The sequence below is a fragment of the Cajanus cajan genome, chromosome 6 (genome assembly GCF_000230855.2).
Source record: "Cajanus cajan strain Asha chromosome 6, NIPB_CcT2T_4, whole genome shotgun sequence".
In the NCBI taxonomy this organism is placed as follows: Eukaryota; Viridiplantae; Streptophyta; class Magnoliopsida; order Fabales; family Fabaceae; genus Cajanus; species Cajanus cajan.
In genome coordinates, this window is record NC_138522.1 from 63,686,155 (window position 1) to 63,701,981 (window position 15,827).

Genomic DNA, 15,827 nt, shown 5'->3' on the forward strand with positions numbered 1-15,827 from the left:
TATAGCGAAAAGGTATGAATAATGAATAATTAATCAATAATTTATCATAGTTTTCTTTCGAGAGATTATTGGGTTAATTATATATATAAATATAGAGAAAGCGATAAAATATTATCATAAAATAATATAATATTTTTTTTGTTTATGGGTTAAAATTTTACATGAATATTTATAATTTAATTAATATATAATTGATAGTTATATTTATTAGTAAATTATTAATACAAATTATAAAAATTTGCACGATTTATAATGAAATTTTATTATATTCTTTTTTATTAATACTAATTATGAATGTTTGATCTCATTCTTCTTAAAATATTCTTTTTATTGATTAAAATTTATTGAAAACTATAAAATTACGAGAGATTTATTAAATAGAGTATCAAACTCATTAAATTTTATAATTTTTAATAAATTTCAATTATTAAGAGCAAAATTCAAACGAGTGTTTCAAATAGTATGTTTCTAGTGTTACAGTATGAGAATGGAAATTTTACATGATGTACTTATAATATTTGGAGATAGATTCTTGGAACGCAAAAGAAGGAAATTTTTTGTTAAACAAATGACAAGGAATCCAAGAGGGGTGAATATATATATATATATATATATATATATATATATATATATATATATATATATATATATATATATATATATATATATATATATATATATATATATATATATGAGGAGGGTTCAAACGACACCGGTGTAACTTTTACTAAGTGTTACACCGCTTAATAACTTTATATTAAATGTGAATTTTGAAAATCTAACCGTTAGATTGAAAGTTCATATCTCTTAGATCATACATGTCAAATTTTATTAAAATTGAACAATAACTTGAAGGTAATCAAAACGTTCATAATTTAGTATATTTTGAAATGTATATATTACGTCAATTTTATTTTATGAGAATGAAGTATCAAATCATCTTAGATTAATATAAAATTTGACATATATGATCTAAGAGATATGAACTTTCAATCTAACGGTTGAATTTTCAAAATTCACATTTAATATAAAGTTATTGAGCGGTGTAACACTTAGTAAAAGTTACACCGGTGTCGTTTGAACCCTCCTATATATATATATATATATATATATATATATATATATATGTATATGAGGAAGGTTTAAATGATACCGATGTGATTTTTATTAAGTATTACATCATTTAATAATTTTATAATAAATATTAATTTTATAAATCTAAATGTTAGATTAAAAGTTCTTTATTCTTAGATTATATATATACAAAATTTTAATCCAAGATAATTTGATACTTCATTTTTATAAAACAAAATTGACGTAATATATATATATTTCAAAATATAATAAAATATGAACATTTTGATTACCTTTAAGTTATTGTTCAATTTTAACAAAATTTGATATAAATATATAAAATGATATGAAGTTATAATTCAACGATTGAATTTACAAAATTTACATTTAATATAAAATTATTGAGCGGTGTAATACTTAGTAAAAATTACATCAATATCGTTTGAATCCTCTTCCTCTCTCTCTATATATATAATTAGATTTTAAATTTCAAATACTCAACAATATATCTAATGCTTAATAGCATTAGTTATCATAAGAGAACCAAATCTAATCTTAATTCCTTTATCCGCTAAGTCTACAAAATGAATTCAAATCAAATAAGTCACTAGAGATTTCAACTTAGTGTGCGTTTGATAAACAAAAAAGAAATAAGTGAGAAATAAAGTAGGTAAAAATGAAAAGTGACTAGAAATAGATAAAAAAAAATAGAATATAAATTTAATTGTTTGGTTCAAGAGAAATATGTGAAAAATAAGGTATATATAAGAGAGAGTAGAGAAAAATAAATAAGAGAGTGAGACCTACTATCTTTTAATTTTATACTCTCTTATTCCTCTTCAATTAAATAATCTCACTTATTTTCATTCTTTTATTTTGACTCTCTTTACCTTTGTTCTTACCTGAGATCGGAGTGGTGACGATCTCTGGGCAAGATAGGTGAGCCTCTTCCGCTTGATACCTCTGCTGTTCCGAGATAAGGTTGGTATCTGCAAAAGAGACTCCAATGTTTAAGTTAGTCTTTGATCATATGAATGTCTCGTATATGTAGTGCACGTACCTTAGTATGAATTAAGATTTTTCTCTTAGGCGAGACTAATATGGGCCCACTACTGGTCGTGACCCAATAGATAATGGGCCTTTAAATTGTCCAATGTTGTGTAGCGCTCAGATACTGAGCTCGATCTCGATATCCTGCATGGATAGTAAAACCTTATTTCTTATCCATTTTTTCTTAACTAAACAAGACATTAAGAAACGCTAGGTTTTATAGTTCTAATTTCTAGTACAATTTCTTTATAATTCTAATTGCAAGACATTACTTACTTGGGAATAGGAAATGAAAGTTGCATCCTTCACCTCTGGTATTAATTAATATTCCCTCCGTTTTTTTTTCATAGTCGTTTAAGGTTTTGCACGAGAATTAAGGAAATCATTGATATTTTAGTTTTCAAAAATATTTATTACTTACTTTTCTATTTTACCCTTCTTTTTTTTTGCATTTTTTAGACTGTTGAACTACTCCATTAAATAGTTATCCTTTATTTATTTATTTTTTTATAGTATTTTGTTGGGAACATATTACTCTTATAAATGCACATTAACTTTATATGAGTAGTTAGAGAAAAATTAGGTAGATATTAAAAATAAATACACACATTTTTCAGGAAACATGTATTAATTATCAAGGGTAAAAATGGAAGAAAAAAATTAATAACTCATTGATTTTAGTAATATGACAATGAAGAAAAAACAACAAACTCTGACAAAACAACTATGAAAAAAAAAACGGAGGGAGTACTAAGAATCTATTAGGATATTAGTTTAAAAATATTTTTTAAAATATTTTTTTATAAGAAATATTTTTTATTTTCAGTAAAAAAATTTGTAAAAATATTTTCGACTTATATATATATACTTCATTTGTTCGCAAACTTATCTATACACTTCCTTTATGCGTATTTTCCCAATTTATAGCGACAAATTAATATAAAACTTGACGCACTGATTGAATCATTGCAGAAACCAAACGAACTTGCATTCGATCTGCAACTCCGGCTGGGACCACTCTACAGTGTTAGCCTCCCAACCATATGTGATAATGATCATGATCGGTTCTTGCGTGTTATTTAGATCAATCACCTCAAAAATTATAGAGTTGGAAAAAAAATGCAAATAGCGAAACCATCAACTTTCCTTCACCAACTAGCTTATAGCAATATATAGTTGCACTCCAACCAAGCACATGCAGACATCACTGATTAGTATTTTCAAAAGAAATTGGAAATATATGCGTCCCATAGTTTCAGACACTGAAAGCAACAATTTGACATATTAAGGCACTTATTTGGTGACATTGACTCGTTATATCTTATAATGTGAGATCACACATTTGAGTGAGTCATGCAATGTCTCTAGAGAAAACGATGTGCGTTTGTTCAAGAATAATTTTCTCGACTCAAAATGATTATGCTGAATGTTAAATAAATTTAAACTTGATGGTTGAAAAGTGTAATATTAATTAAGGGCTTAAGCCATAAAAAGTATACATGTGTGGCCACAGAACTTTCGGTAAAAGTGTAAACAATAAAAGTTCGTAATAACAAAAAAATATAGTTTCAAAAGTTTTCAATCAATTTTGATGCTTAAGACTTACGTAAATTCTCTTGCGTAATGTCATTTTTTGTTGTCATATTTTAGTGTGATTTTGTTAAGAATATATAATATATAGCTAGATATCTCTTACAAGGCCTAAGCTAATATTTACCAATGGATCAGATTATCAATAAAAAAAATCATAGGAATTCAAAATCTGGCTACTATAATCAAAGTCAATCTCAGTAGTTGTTAATACCATTTCATCACCCGACGGAGGATATTAATAAATAAAAAATTATATAATATCTTCAAATATATATATTTTTAAAGAGTTTATTTCAATTAGTTGAGCAATGAATTGTTATGAACCTCCTTAATATTATGATTGATTTTCACACAAACAAAATTATATTTTTTTAATCAGATATATATCATAATAAGAATTTCTATTAAACCCCAATATCCATTTGTAAATGCCACCAACATTTAAATGAGGTGTCATTTACGCGTACTGATGTTTTCACCAATATTTTCCCCTCTCGTCAATATATAAAATATCTTGGAAGGAATATAATAATAAATTAAGAACCTATTTCAATGGGCATGCATAAATGCTCCATGAACACGCACATGTTCTTGTTTCCCATCTACCATGTTCAGGGAACATTTCCAGTACTATCTATTCGTCACTTGATGATCAAAACAAAAACTAACGTAAATGTAATAAATACGGTTTTAATATTATATGAAATATGGTTAATGGCAAGGAATCTAATAATGATAAGGAAAAACTTTACAAGACAATTTTAAATGTAAAGCATGATAATTTGTCGATCGCTACAACTACAACAGACAAACACATTGTTGAAATTATTATTAAGCAAGCACTCACACAAAACAAGCAAAGATATATATAAGAAAGCCAAGTCTAACAACATAATTGAGAGTCATTGTTCATAATTAGTACTTAATTAGACAAGCATCTGATTGTTTTGTTTGAAATATTATATGACAAACCATAGTGATACACAAATTAACTATAATTCAACACCCTGCTATGCCCATCCGTGTCTGCTGCAGCATATCCTTACTTTAGTTACTAAGCGAACTAGGCACCACAATTACAAAGGATGGACCAGGTCATGAATTGTGCCACTAGTCTAGCTCCTGTTCTTCGATTTCGCCATGGCTCTTGGTGCTGAAATAATTAAATTCAAACTTTGTTTTAGAATGTATCTACAAATATATAAGATCAGTAGAATTCGCATACATATTAATAAATACTTTCATGAGTGAATAGATTATAGACGGTTTATGTATAATATTGTAATTAGAAATTAATAGGATTCTTTTCTTGCAAATATAGTAATTTAAAGACTTTATACTTACCAAGACCAAGACCAATAGCTTCCTTTCCTTTCATTATGCGTAAACGCTTGCATGATTCAACAAACATCCTGGTTTAAATGAAGAAAATCCATGTTATACCGTAAGCATGTGCTATATTATTGGAAGTTAAACAGCTCTTTGTTATATATTAATTAATCAGAACGTTTAATAAACACTGGTTTTTGTGTTCGAACTTGGTTAGTATGGTAATTATATATCACAATTACATAATTAACACATTTTATTTTCCCTTTTCTCTTTCTATCACATCATATTCCTCATCATACCTACTTTTCTTTTTCTTTCTCTTCCTAAACTATCAACAAACATGGTAGTGTTCGTTTCATATTATATCATTTTCCTATTTGTTTTTTGTGCAAGCTTTTATACCAAATGACTTATCATCGAAATACACATCTATATTTAAAATATTTTTGATACATAAATGATGATGATAATAATATAAATTGGCGTAATATGATATATATATATATATATATAAATAAATAAAAGGAGACATTTCGATCTTCTGATGCATGCATGCAGACCGACCGATATTATATGAAACATTTTTAATCCCTAGAAATTATATGATTTTGTAGGTAAAGTTTGTTAAATAGAGACTACATTTAAAGTTTTTCTTCTTCCTCTATTACATAGTTATCGAAGCCAAATTCATTTTATGTGGAGTAGTGGTGAAAGACTTACTCCCATGGGACATCACCGACAAGCATCCAGTCACCATCCTTGTCCTCATAGGTTGGGACATAATCAGAGCTGTTCAAAAGATCCATCAGCTTACTCTCATTCATGAAATCCTTCATTCCTTGGGATTCACAATTGCCTTACATGGCATTCCAACAACAACACAACATTAATTAGTAACCAATAAGATCCGATTCAATAACCAAATGAAGCTTCTAATGTACATGCATGCATGCCTCGATGTCCTCTTTTAACCAACTGAACATAAGTTCAATTTCTGGGTTATATATATTTGGAGTTGCATGTAGCTAGATATTATTTCAATTGCTGGTTTGTTTTTTGAAATTAAAATGAAGAATTATTTAAAGGCAGGGGACTTAATTATATAAAAGAAAAGGATTGTGTTTAATTACCAATTGTGAAGGAGCTGAACATATTGCCCAAAGAATCAGAGAGCTCTCGGTAACTCTTGTACATCTTCAAGTCCACTTTGCGGAGGTAAGGTGCTCCATCCATGCTAACTTTCACAAAGCTTGGATTAGGGCTACTGTTCTTCTCACTCTCTTCTCCAACGCTCTTTTGCACAGCTAACATGTTCTTCCGGAAGGACCTCACAGGTGGCCAACCCACCACCTGCGCCCTACAATTTCAACTCATCACTTTATTATATATCTCAATACGCATGCATGCTTATATATCCAAGTTAAAATGAATAGATTGATCATATAGTGAAGCAGTTTAGGCTTCTTTGAAGAATTAATTAATTAGTTCTTGGACATCTCACATCCACGGTAATATTGTATGGCCAAATAAAATACATAAATTAGAGATAATTCTAATTTTATAAAATTGAGTTATGGTTATAAACTTATATTCTAAAATTAGTTATCTAAGAAAATTAGAAATATATAGCGTGATGATTGAGAGCATATAATTTTGTATAAATATAAAGATTACGTAAGCACGAAATTAATAAATTTTCTATTTTATATAAATCTAGTCCTTAAATATATAGATTGACAAGCATGATAATATGATATATTTAAATTTGCTTAACTATTTACTAGTGCAGTTTCACTTTTGCTAACCCAGACAGTGTTTTTACGTCACTACCTAAATGAATCTGCAGAAGAAGAAACTGTGCCATGACGGATTAGGACAAGAGAAGTGTAACTTTTCTCATGGGTACTACATATCATCACAACTTTCAGAAATAATTGTAAATTATTGCCCTTTTCTCTATAACTGGCTAAGCAAGTAGAACACGGTTTTAGCATGAAATTGAACGTGATTCTATATTTATGTTGTACAAGAGTTGAAGACGTCTAATTTTTCCATTGCATATTACACAGGAAATAAAAATATTTCTTCTTTTGGACAAAACTCATAAAAGTATAGTCTTGTTTTTTTTTTTTAATCTCTTTCTCTCTCCTCTCTCTCACAAGTTTTTACAGTCTCTTTCATTTCTTTAGTCCATCCTCTACGATCTAATCTTTTTCGCCATCGTTGTTTCTATCTCTTCCACAAGCAAGTGTCATATATAAAACAAAAATATAAAACTACATGCGAATTATAGCCCTAGACCATACTATGAATTAGTATATGATACAATATACCGTCTTTACATGCTTTCTCTTTTAAAAAAAAAAACCGTGTTGTAAGGTAAAGATAAATTATCCTAACTTATATATATTTTTAAAGTTATGTTATTAGTCGATGTAAGATGTTGGAGAAGAATATAAAATTATAAAGAATAACTTACTTGGCTGGAGGCTTAGCAGGATCTGCAGGCAGAAGGGTCTTCTCCTTAGGCAAAGTGTTGTGTTTATCAGTTGGATCTGCCACAGTAGTTGGTTCCTTTGAAGACAGATTAAGCATCAAATCCACTGTGGCAGTTTCATGATCATGAGTTTCAGTCTCAGAGAAACCTCTCTTTCTGACAACTTCTTCAGTGGCAGCGTTTCCAGGCAATCCAAGCCTTAGCTCAGTTTCCTCAAACCCCATGTTCTCCTTCTTGAGGCCAACCTCCATGAGTTTTCACTCTCTTATATGCTCTTTATCTCTCTTTATTATTCTCTCTCTATGCATTCAGCTATGATAGGGTGTGGGGGTACTAATGTACTATGGTATAGGGGCAGGGGCAGGACAAGGAGGGGTAGCGTTTGGGCATTAATACAAGGACGCATGGTGCGTCCTGTCTTTATAATTGAATTTTTTTTAGAGGGAATGGGTTTGTGACACGTGGAGGAATGTGTGAGCTGGACTCTTCTGTGCATGCTGCCCTTGGTGACGACAACGTGATGTTATCTTCCTATGATTGTTCAGTGGAAGAAGCGGAAGTGGACACCCCATGTTGCTTGCTTACACCACTTTTTTTCCTTTCTTTATTAATTACTCCTAGGGTTTCGTCGTTTCACACACAAGGGTAAGTATATAAGTCACCCTTTTCCTGGCTTTTTCATTCTAAATTATTCTTCAACTGTTGTTCCTGTTTCCCTTCCTCAACTCGTATGTATTATCACACACAGCTTTTTATTTATTATTACACTTCATTGCATGCACACGCAAGATGGATTACATATTCCATATATATGGACCATGTAACTTTTTTATGTAAATGAATTGTGATACACTTTACTAAGCAAAGATCACCGTTGGAGGTTTGGATTTAGCAACAGTACGTTATAATTGGTCTTAGATCAATGATCAACCTAGGATCGGTAAAAAAATATTCTGTACTCGCTTCCCAAGTGGACTCTTACGTGGATGCATGCTTCAAAAACAAAAAGACTTCTAATATATTTTACCATTGATCAGAAATTATTATATATGTACAGCCTCAAATTAAACTCCCTAATTTTCTGCATCAATTGTTTTCATTCAGTTAATTCATATATGCGTGTGTATTCACCAAAATTTTCTATTTAGCTAGAATTGTGAATCAGAGTTGTAAATAGCCATATAATTCACGCATATCGTACGTGTTAATCAGCTTACACTACTGAAAGTGACGATACTTGATCTCCGATGACAAGAAGATTTTATGTTTCTAACGTCTTGCTCAACATGCGTATATTCATGACTATATAATCTGTATCCTTACATTATTTTTGTCAATCTATATCTATGGTTCGGTAATTGTCAAACTTATTGCGTTGGTTCTTGTGAAGTAGGCATGTTGCCTATTAAGATAACCATATGGAGTTCAGATTGTTGTTCAGTGGTACAGAAACAAGTGAAACATAAAATTAATTAAAAGAAAATGAAAGGCATGTTTGCGGTTGGTGCATAACTTGCAAATGATTTTATTAAACCTTGATGTAATTATGTTGTATTATATTTATGAGCATGCTAAAAATATGTTACACAAACCATGGATAAACTTTATTGGTTAATTAATCTTTCTAGTTGTAATATATGTAATGCTTAATTAATACGAACTCTAATTTTATTTTATTTTTTGTTGATGTAAAATCTCAAACAGACATATCTTATGTTATACAAGAAAGGTGGAAGTGGTGGTGAAAAAAAAGAAGAAGATATTGATCAAGGATGCAATTATTTGATAGGAACACGTAACTGTTTGTTGTTACTGTGTACATACACAAAGATTTGTGGTTTGATCGGTGAGGTGTTACTTCAGAATTGCACGCACACATGGTGGCCACGTCCACGTTGCCCAATTGTCCTCCCCTTAATTCAACATCTAGGATTGTCAAACTGGACAGTGAGAAAAGAAATTGAAAAGATTGTGTCCAAGATTATGTTAGAGACGTTGTGATCGTGGTTGATATTCGAGCCAGGTTAAGTTTGAGTTGAGACACCCAAATCTTGTATTTGGCAATGGTTTTTAATTTGTGGGATGACTGTGATACTCATTCACGCAAGTTGAGGGACATCATCTCAAAGGAAATCCATTTTGTGATCAAGTCTACCAACTTATCAAGTAGAACCAATATATTTAAGTTCATAATTATAATTTCAAAAATTATATCTCCTTGCGGAAACTTTTCTTTATATTAGGTACAACCTAACATGTTGCTACTAATTAATTAGCTTTTTAAGTGTTAAGGAATTATTGCTATGTATGACTTTGAACTTATATGTCTCTACACCACACCTACTTAGCTTAGACGTAGTCCTACTTAACATGTATGTTTTTAGGCACACCATAATTGAACAATTAATATTTGACTAAAACAAAGAGTTTGAACTTCTTTGTTTTTTAAGTTTCTCTTTCTCGTTGTTTTGTGTTTTTGTAAATTCTTTTAAATATTCGAATGTTTGCATATATAGTTTGAAATTCATAATCAAATTTCAAATTGGAGAATTTTTTATATGACTGAGTTCCGAAATTTTTCTTATCACGTAGATTAGAGGGATACACATATTGATGTTTGAGTGGAAGAAACGCGAATCCTTCAAGCATGTAATCTTGAGATTCATACGTTTATAGAAAAACGCTAAAGAGATTTCGGTTTTATTTGGGAGATCAAGCTTTTTATCACCTTCTTGGTGATATAGGATATTTCAAATAAAAAAATAATTAAAAAAAACTACAATGTTATAAATTTTAATAAACTAGAAAACTTTATAAAATGCAAGAAATCACATAGAAGTTTAACTATATTTTTATAAAAGGTAAACTTTGCTTTAACGTACCTTTGTTTTCCATTATATTTTTTATAAGCTAAAAATATTATCAGTAAGAACTTAGTACGAAGCACAAGGTGTGCCCACTTTTTTTTCTTTTTCATTAAAATTTGACTTATATTCACTCATTGAAAAGTTAATAACAAAAAAAAAGTTATTTAAAAGCTCACCATCACTACCAAAACAACCCCCTAAAATGGCACATCTAGAATATGAATATGTTGACATATATACATATAGGAAAAGGGCATCAGATGGGTCAAACATGTGAAATTTCATAAAAAGGGGGGAATATGAATTAGGAAGTAATAAAATGTGAATACGAAAAATGGTGTAAGGAGGTGATTTATGTTGAATTTTCCCTTTTCCCACTAATTGGGCATAGGGAAGGAAGTGGGGGCCAATGTCAGAGTCATGTGGTAAGATTCATTGTAAGGTCCCACGGAAGTGGGCATGTGGGTTTGTTGGGGTTATGTAGTCCTAGGTGTCAAACCCTATCCCATGTGCGCCGCGAGAGGGCACCCCACTCACTCTCTCCCCCTTCAACTCACACTCACACACCACCCTGCCTCTCCTTTACCTTTTATCTAAATTATATTTTTACTTTCTTTATTTCTTTTCAATTTTTTATTTAATTTTATCATTTTTAAAAGATTCATTTCATCTTTCAATTTTTTAAAAATATTTAATATTATTATTTTTCCAAATTGATACCAACAACGTTAATAAAATTAAATGAAATAAAAATATTGAATATTTTTTTTAGCATTTTAAATTATCCAATTTGATTATATAATTTTCAAATACTGTTTAATATTGTCTTTTATTTGAATTTTATTAATGTTATTAATGTTAATTTGGATGGAAGAATAATATTGAACATTTTTAAAAAATAAGAGGATGTAATTGAACTATTTAAAAATAATGAGATCAACTTAAATTTTAAAAATAAATAGAGGGACCAAAAGCATAATTTAGCCTACCTTTTAACCCTTCTATTCAATATTCATTCTTAGCTCACTACAAAACAATTGTCATACAATGACATAATACTTGTCATTAAAAATTATTTTTATCTACACTATAAATATAATATATGTTGATATATTATTAAAAATAATAGATATAAACTATAGTGACATATAATATATGTTATTAAATCTTTTTCAAAATTATGACTAAAATAATGTATAGTTATATATTAAATAGATTCATAACTACATATTTTATACTTATAGTGACATTTTTTGTATATCCATTATAATTTATACTTACTTTTTGTGCGTAGTTATATGTTAAATAGATTTATATTTATATATTTTGTACTTATAATAACATTTTTTTGTATGTTTAGTATATGTAACATTTCTTGTAATAACTTAATTTTATATTACCATTTAGAATTAAGAAAAGCAAAAATAAGTGTTCCAAGATAATATAAAATAATTTTATATTGTGATTGAATTATATGTCATTATATATTATATGATAAATTTGTTAGTTTTTATAATAATTATCTTTAAAATTGTATTGATAGTTAATTTTGATCGATTAATTGAAGAAAACTTGACCATTAAATTTGAAAGAAAAGAATATATGCACAAGAATAATACTTCATGTAATTTAACGGGGAAAAAATATACTATTCTATCATTTCTATGATGTTTTCCCCATATGATCACTTCTTATTCTGAAAACTAAAGACTTTCACCTAATTAAATTGAAAATATGTATGCTCTAAATCACCAGAGATGACTTATAATAATTGAGAATTGAAGTGTTCAGAGTCTTAAGTTTGTTTATTGTAATTCCTACATATTAAAAGAAAATTGTATACTCAAAAAGCCCACAACAATAGATTTTCTCACCATAGACTTATTCTCATTTTTTTTTCAAACATAAATGTTGCTTATCAAAGTCTAATTAATAGGGTGAATTAGAGGAAATACCAATCATCATTGTAAAAAAAAAATAAAAAAAAAAACTCGATCTTAATTCAAATGTATTCATACAGATATTTGATTAACATTGGTGTTCCGACCCCGATGCGACTGAGGCATTGAAGTTTTTCATTCCCAGACTATCGAATAGGAGAAGCATGTGACTAGTTCACTATCAAGTCTACACGGAGAAATGCTACTATACAAATAATGGTTTACATGTATGGTATATGCAAAATTCATAATTATTTTTTATTATCTCTTTCGGAATCAACAAGTATTAAGATATTTTTTTAATATGAATATAATTCACACAATATTCTAAAATTAATAATTAAAAATTAATCTACGCTGGTAAAATATGACTTCCACCAAACAACAAAAAAAATAAGGTATTTAAATGATTTCATATATAAAATCATACGAAATGAATTATTAGTTTTTGATACAACGTTTAATTTGGAGTGGAAGCAGAGTACTGGAGGGGAAGAGTTACATCGTACCATAGTGATATTATAGATCAATGATTTATTTTTGCTTTCTGTTCAAATAATTATGCAATAATGATTATAGAAGAGAGATATTGCTAGCTTATTCACTGGGCGGTGGTTAACATTTAAATAGCATGCATGAAACTTAGTTTTTTTTTTTAAGTTACTTTTCTTTTTATTTAAAAAAAAAAAAAGGATTAGACCCGGATAGGGTCTCATTTCAGGGGCTACCTAGGAACAGAAAAAAAAAAAAAAGAAAAAAAAAATCAACACATTGCATTAAAAATAATTGGCATTTGGTGGTGGTGCACAAAGAGATCCTAAGCCATCATCATATATAATTAACTTTCCTTTTCAATGCGTAAAAAGTTGTTCCTTTTCTTGGATCTTGCGTGATCTCAGATCCAATATTGTGCTTTCTTGAGCTCCATGCATGACTAAGTGCAAATTGGATTCCATGCTTAGCAAAAGTGTACACACTACACATAATGCCTCAAAAGTTCACTCTCTTCATTATACCATTTTCCACATCCATGGTACTGAGAATCTGAGATTTTTGTTTTGACAATGTTTCACATTCAGTTTGTGTCAGTTCTGCACATGACACTGGTGTAGCCTTTAGCTAGCTACGGTCGACTTTAATGTACATGTTGCGTGAATTTAGCTGAGTGACATTGTTCATTAGCTAGGTAGACCCAATATTGAACAGGCATAAACCACATATTTGGCCATACACAAATTATAGATATATGCAGCATGCCACTAGCTTCTTCTCTTTCATCAACCAAAAACACTTTATGTCATACCCTTAATATAACCTCTCTTTGACTAGTACTGTTGGATATAATTCTTACCTCCATCCTTCATTTAAAAAGATAGACGTCAGAAAAAAGATATTTCATATTATTTCCCACTTTAAAAGTGTTATATTCTTCAATGAGAATAATTTTAGGATTTTTTTCTCCCCCAATGAGATTTTTACTATCTTAACATTTTATCTCTTTCAATCTATTTTTTATATTTATTTTCAAATTAAAATTTCATATTTTTAAAAATTATCAATAATAAGATAATTTTGTATCCTAATATATAAATTTTTCATTAAATATGATTTATATATTTAAAAGTATTTATTTATCATAAATTTTAGTTATATAAAATAAACAATTGTGATATGCATTTTTCTAAACTCAAATACTGGTATATATAGTTGTAAAATAATAAGAATGCATTAGTTATGTTTTCATCATCTGTTTTTTCTTTTCGATTTCGTGGTAATTTGGATCAAATGATCTAAATTATAAGTAATCATTTATTTGTAAACTTGGGTTGTGACATCTCTAGTGCCACTGTAATATATTTTTCTGTTTCAAAAAAAAAAGTTATGTTTTTAACAATATATATTATTCTTTACAGACATCCCACCCAAACACTTATATTATTTTACACTTAAATTATATACTTTTTAATAAAGATATTTTAGTTAAAGAAATATTTTGTTATAATAATTTATGTAAAACATTTTTTAAACGTATATTACTTTAAAAGACATAATAGAGTTGGATCTAATCAAAGAGGTTAAGCTCTCACAACATGATAATTAATGAATGTTCAGATTTTTATTGGGCTGTGTTTGGTTGTAAAGAAAAAAAATAGGAGAGGTATAGCATAGAGAAAAATTAGAGACGAGAGAAATAAATAATTAAGAAATAGAGTGATTAAAATTTTATTGTTTAGTTAAAGAGAAATAGAAGAAAAAAAACAGAGGATAAATAATATTATATATATTTAGTAAAATGGAAAGAAGTAAGTGAAAAAGAAATATATATAAAAATAAAAAAACAGAAAAATAATTAAAAAAAATATAGAAAATAAGTATAAAAAATAAAAATAAATATTTAAAAATTATTTTTAATATATTATTTTTATTTTAATCAATTATATAAAAATTAAAGGCTTAAAATGACGCACGAGTGTTGTTCTTATAAATTGATTATTTGCCTCTATTTCTATACAGTTTATACTGAAATAAAAAGATAGTGTGGTCCACTTAATTTTCTAATAACAAAAAAATTATTACTTATTTTCATTTTCTAATTTTTATTCTCTCCATCCTAATTTTTTTTCCCCATTTCCATTGCACCAAACCCGTGTAAGAGAAGTGTTAACATTTATTAATTTAAAATTCTTGATAAAAATTGCATCTAAGAGAAAATTCTTTTGAGGGGCAAAAACTTTAAAAGACAAATAAAAATAAATGAGTTATCTTTTACTCAAAAGGTTTTAATTGGGGAGACAAGAAAGGATATAAACCAGGACAACGGTTTCAATCCAATAATACAGATTGCTTTGCAAATTGACTTTCTTGCATGTTTGAGGCTTTCGCAAAATTTAAGAAATGCCCCATTGCTTTTAATAGAATGACAACGGAGATTTCAATTATTTCAACGTTGAACCAGAGTTAGAAACATATTATATGGACCACAGTTTTCAACTAAATTAAATTCAATTTATGAAATTACAATATATATGTTCATATATATAAACGTTGTAATTGGCATAGAGAAAACCAAAAGCTTCAAAAATTTGATTGATGTTTTCCAAACAAACATGACCAAGATTTTACACTGCAATTAGATTTTTTTTTATTTTAAAAAGCTTCACTTTGACAGAGTGAAGATATAGTAGTTTTGAAGTAGCATATTTTATTAGAGAAGTAGGTGATGATGGAGTGAGTAAAATAAGTAAAAGTGTGATAGAGAGGTGAAGCATGAGGCATGAAGTCACGTAGCCATATTTGACCAAAGCATTTATCCGCAGAGTGCGAAAGAAACTGGGGGACCAACTTAACCATGTTTCGTGCAACAAGCGTAGAGGAAAATGAAATGAAGTGATGAGTGCATATATGCTAACATTTTTCATTTCTCTGTCACTGAAGACTGAAAGTGATTATTTTAAGTTTCGGGAGATGTATGGT

The 15,827-nt window shown here is 28.6% G+C and overlaps 1 protein-coding gene across 1 annotated transcript; it reads right to left on the bottom strand.

The window, feature by feature from the left end:
• Positions 1 to 4,560: 4,560 nt before the first annotated feature.
• On the bottom strand, positions 4,561 to 7,933 carry LOC109809541 (auxin-induced protein AUX28). The gene is made up of 5 exons (XM_020372880.3): positions 7,529 to 7,933; positions 6,180 to 6,406; positions 5,770 to 5,905; positions 5,062 to 5,129; positions 4,561 to 4,870 (listed from the first exon to the last, which is right to left on the bottom strand). Exons 1-5 carry the CDS (start codon positions 7,795 to 7,797, stop codon positions 4,833 to 4,835), a joined length of 738 nt encoding a protein of 245 aa, XP_020228469.1. The 5' UTR covers positions 7,798 to 7,933; the 3' UTR covers positions 4,561 to 4,832.
• Between the last annotated feature and the right edge of the window lie 7,894 nt (positions 7,934 to 15,827).

What these genes read in the sequence shown, in the direction of transcription:
- LOC109809541 (XM_020372880.3), bottom strand. Translation starts at nt 7,797, where the DNA reads ATGGAGGTTGGCCTCAAGAAGGAGAACATGGGGTTTGAGGAAACTGAG. An exon ending in GTTCAGCTCCTTCACAATTG is followed by an intron (nt 5,906 to 6,179) that starts GTAATTAAACAC and finishes ATGCCATGTAAG; the next exon opens with GCAATTGTGAATCCCAAGGA. An exon ending in AGCTATTGGTCTTGGTCTTG is followed by an intron (nt 4,871 to 5,061) that starts GTAAGTATAAAG and finishes TAATTATTTCAG; the next exon opens with CACCAAGAGCCATGGCGAAA.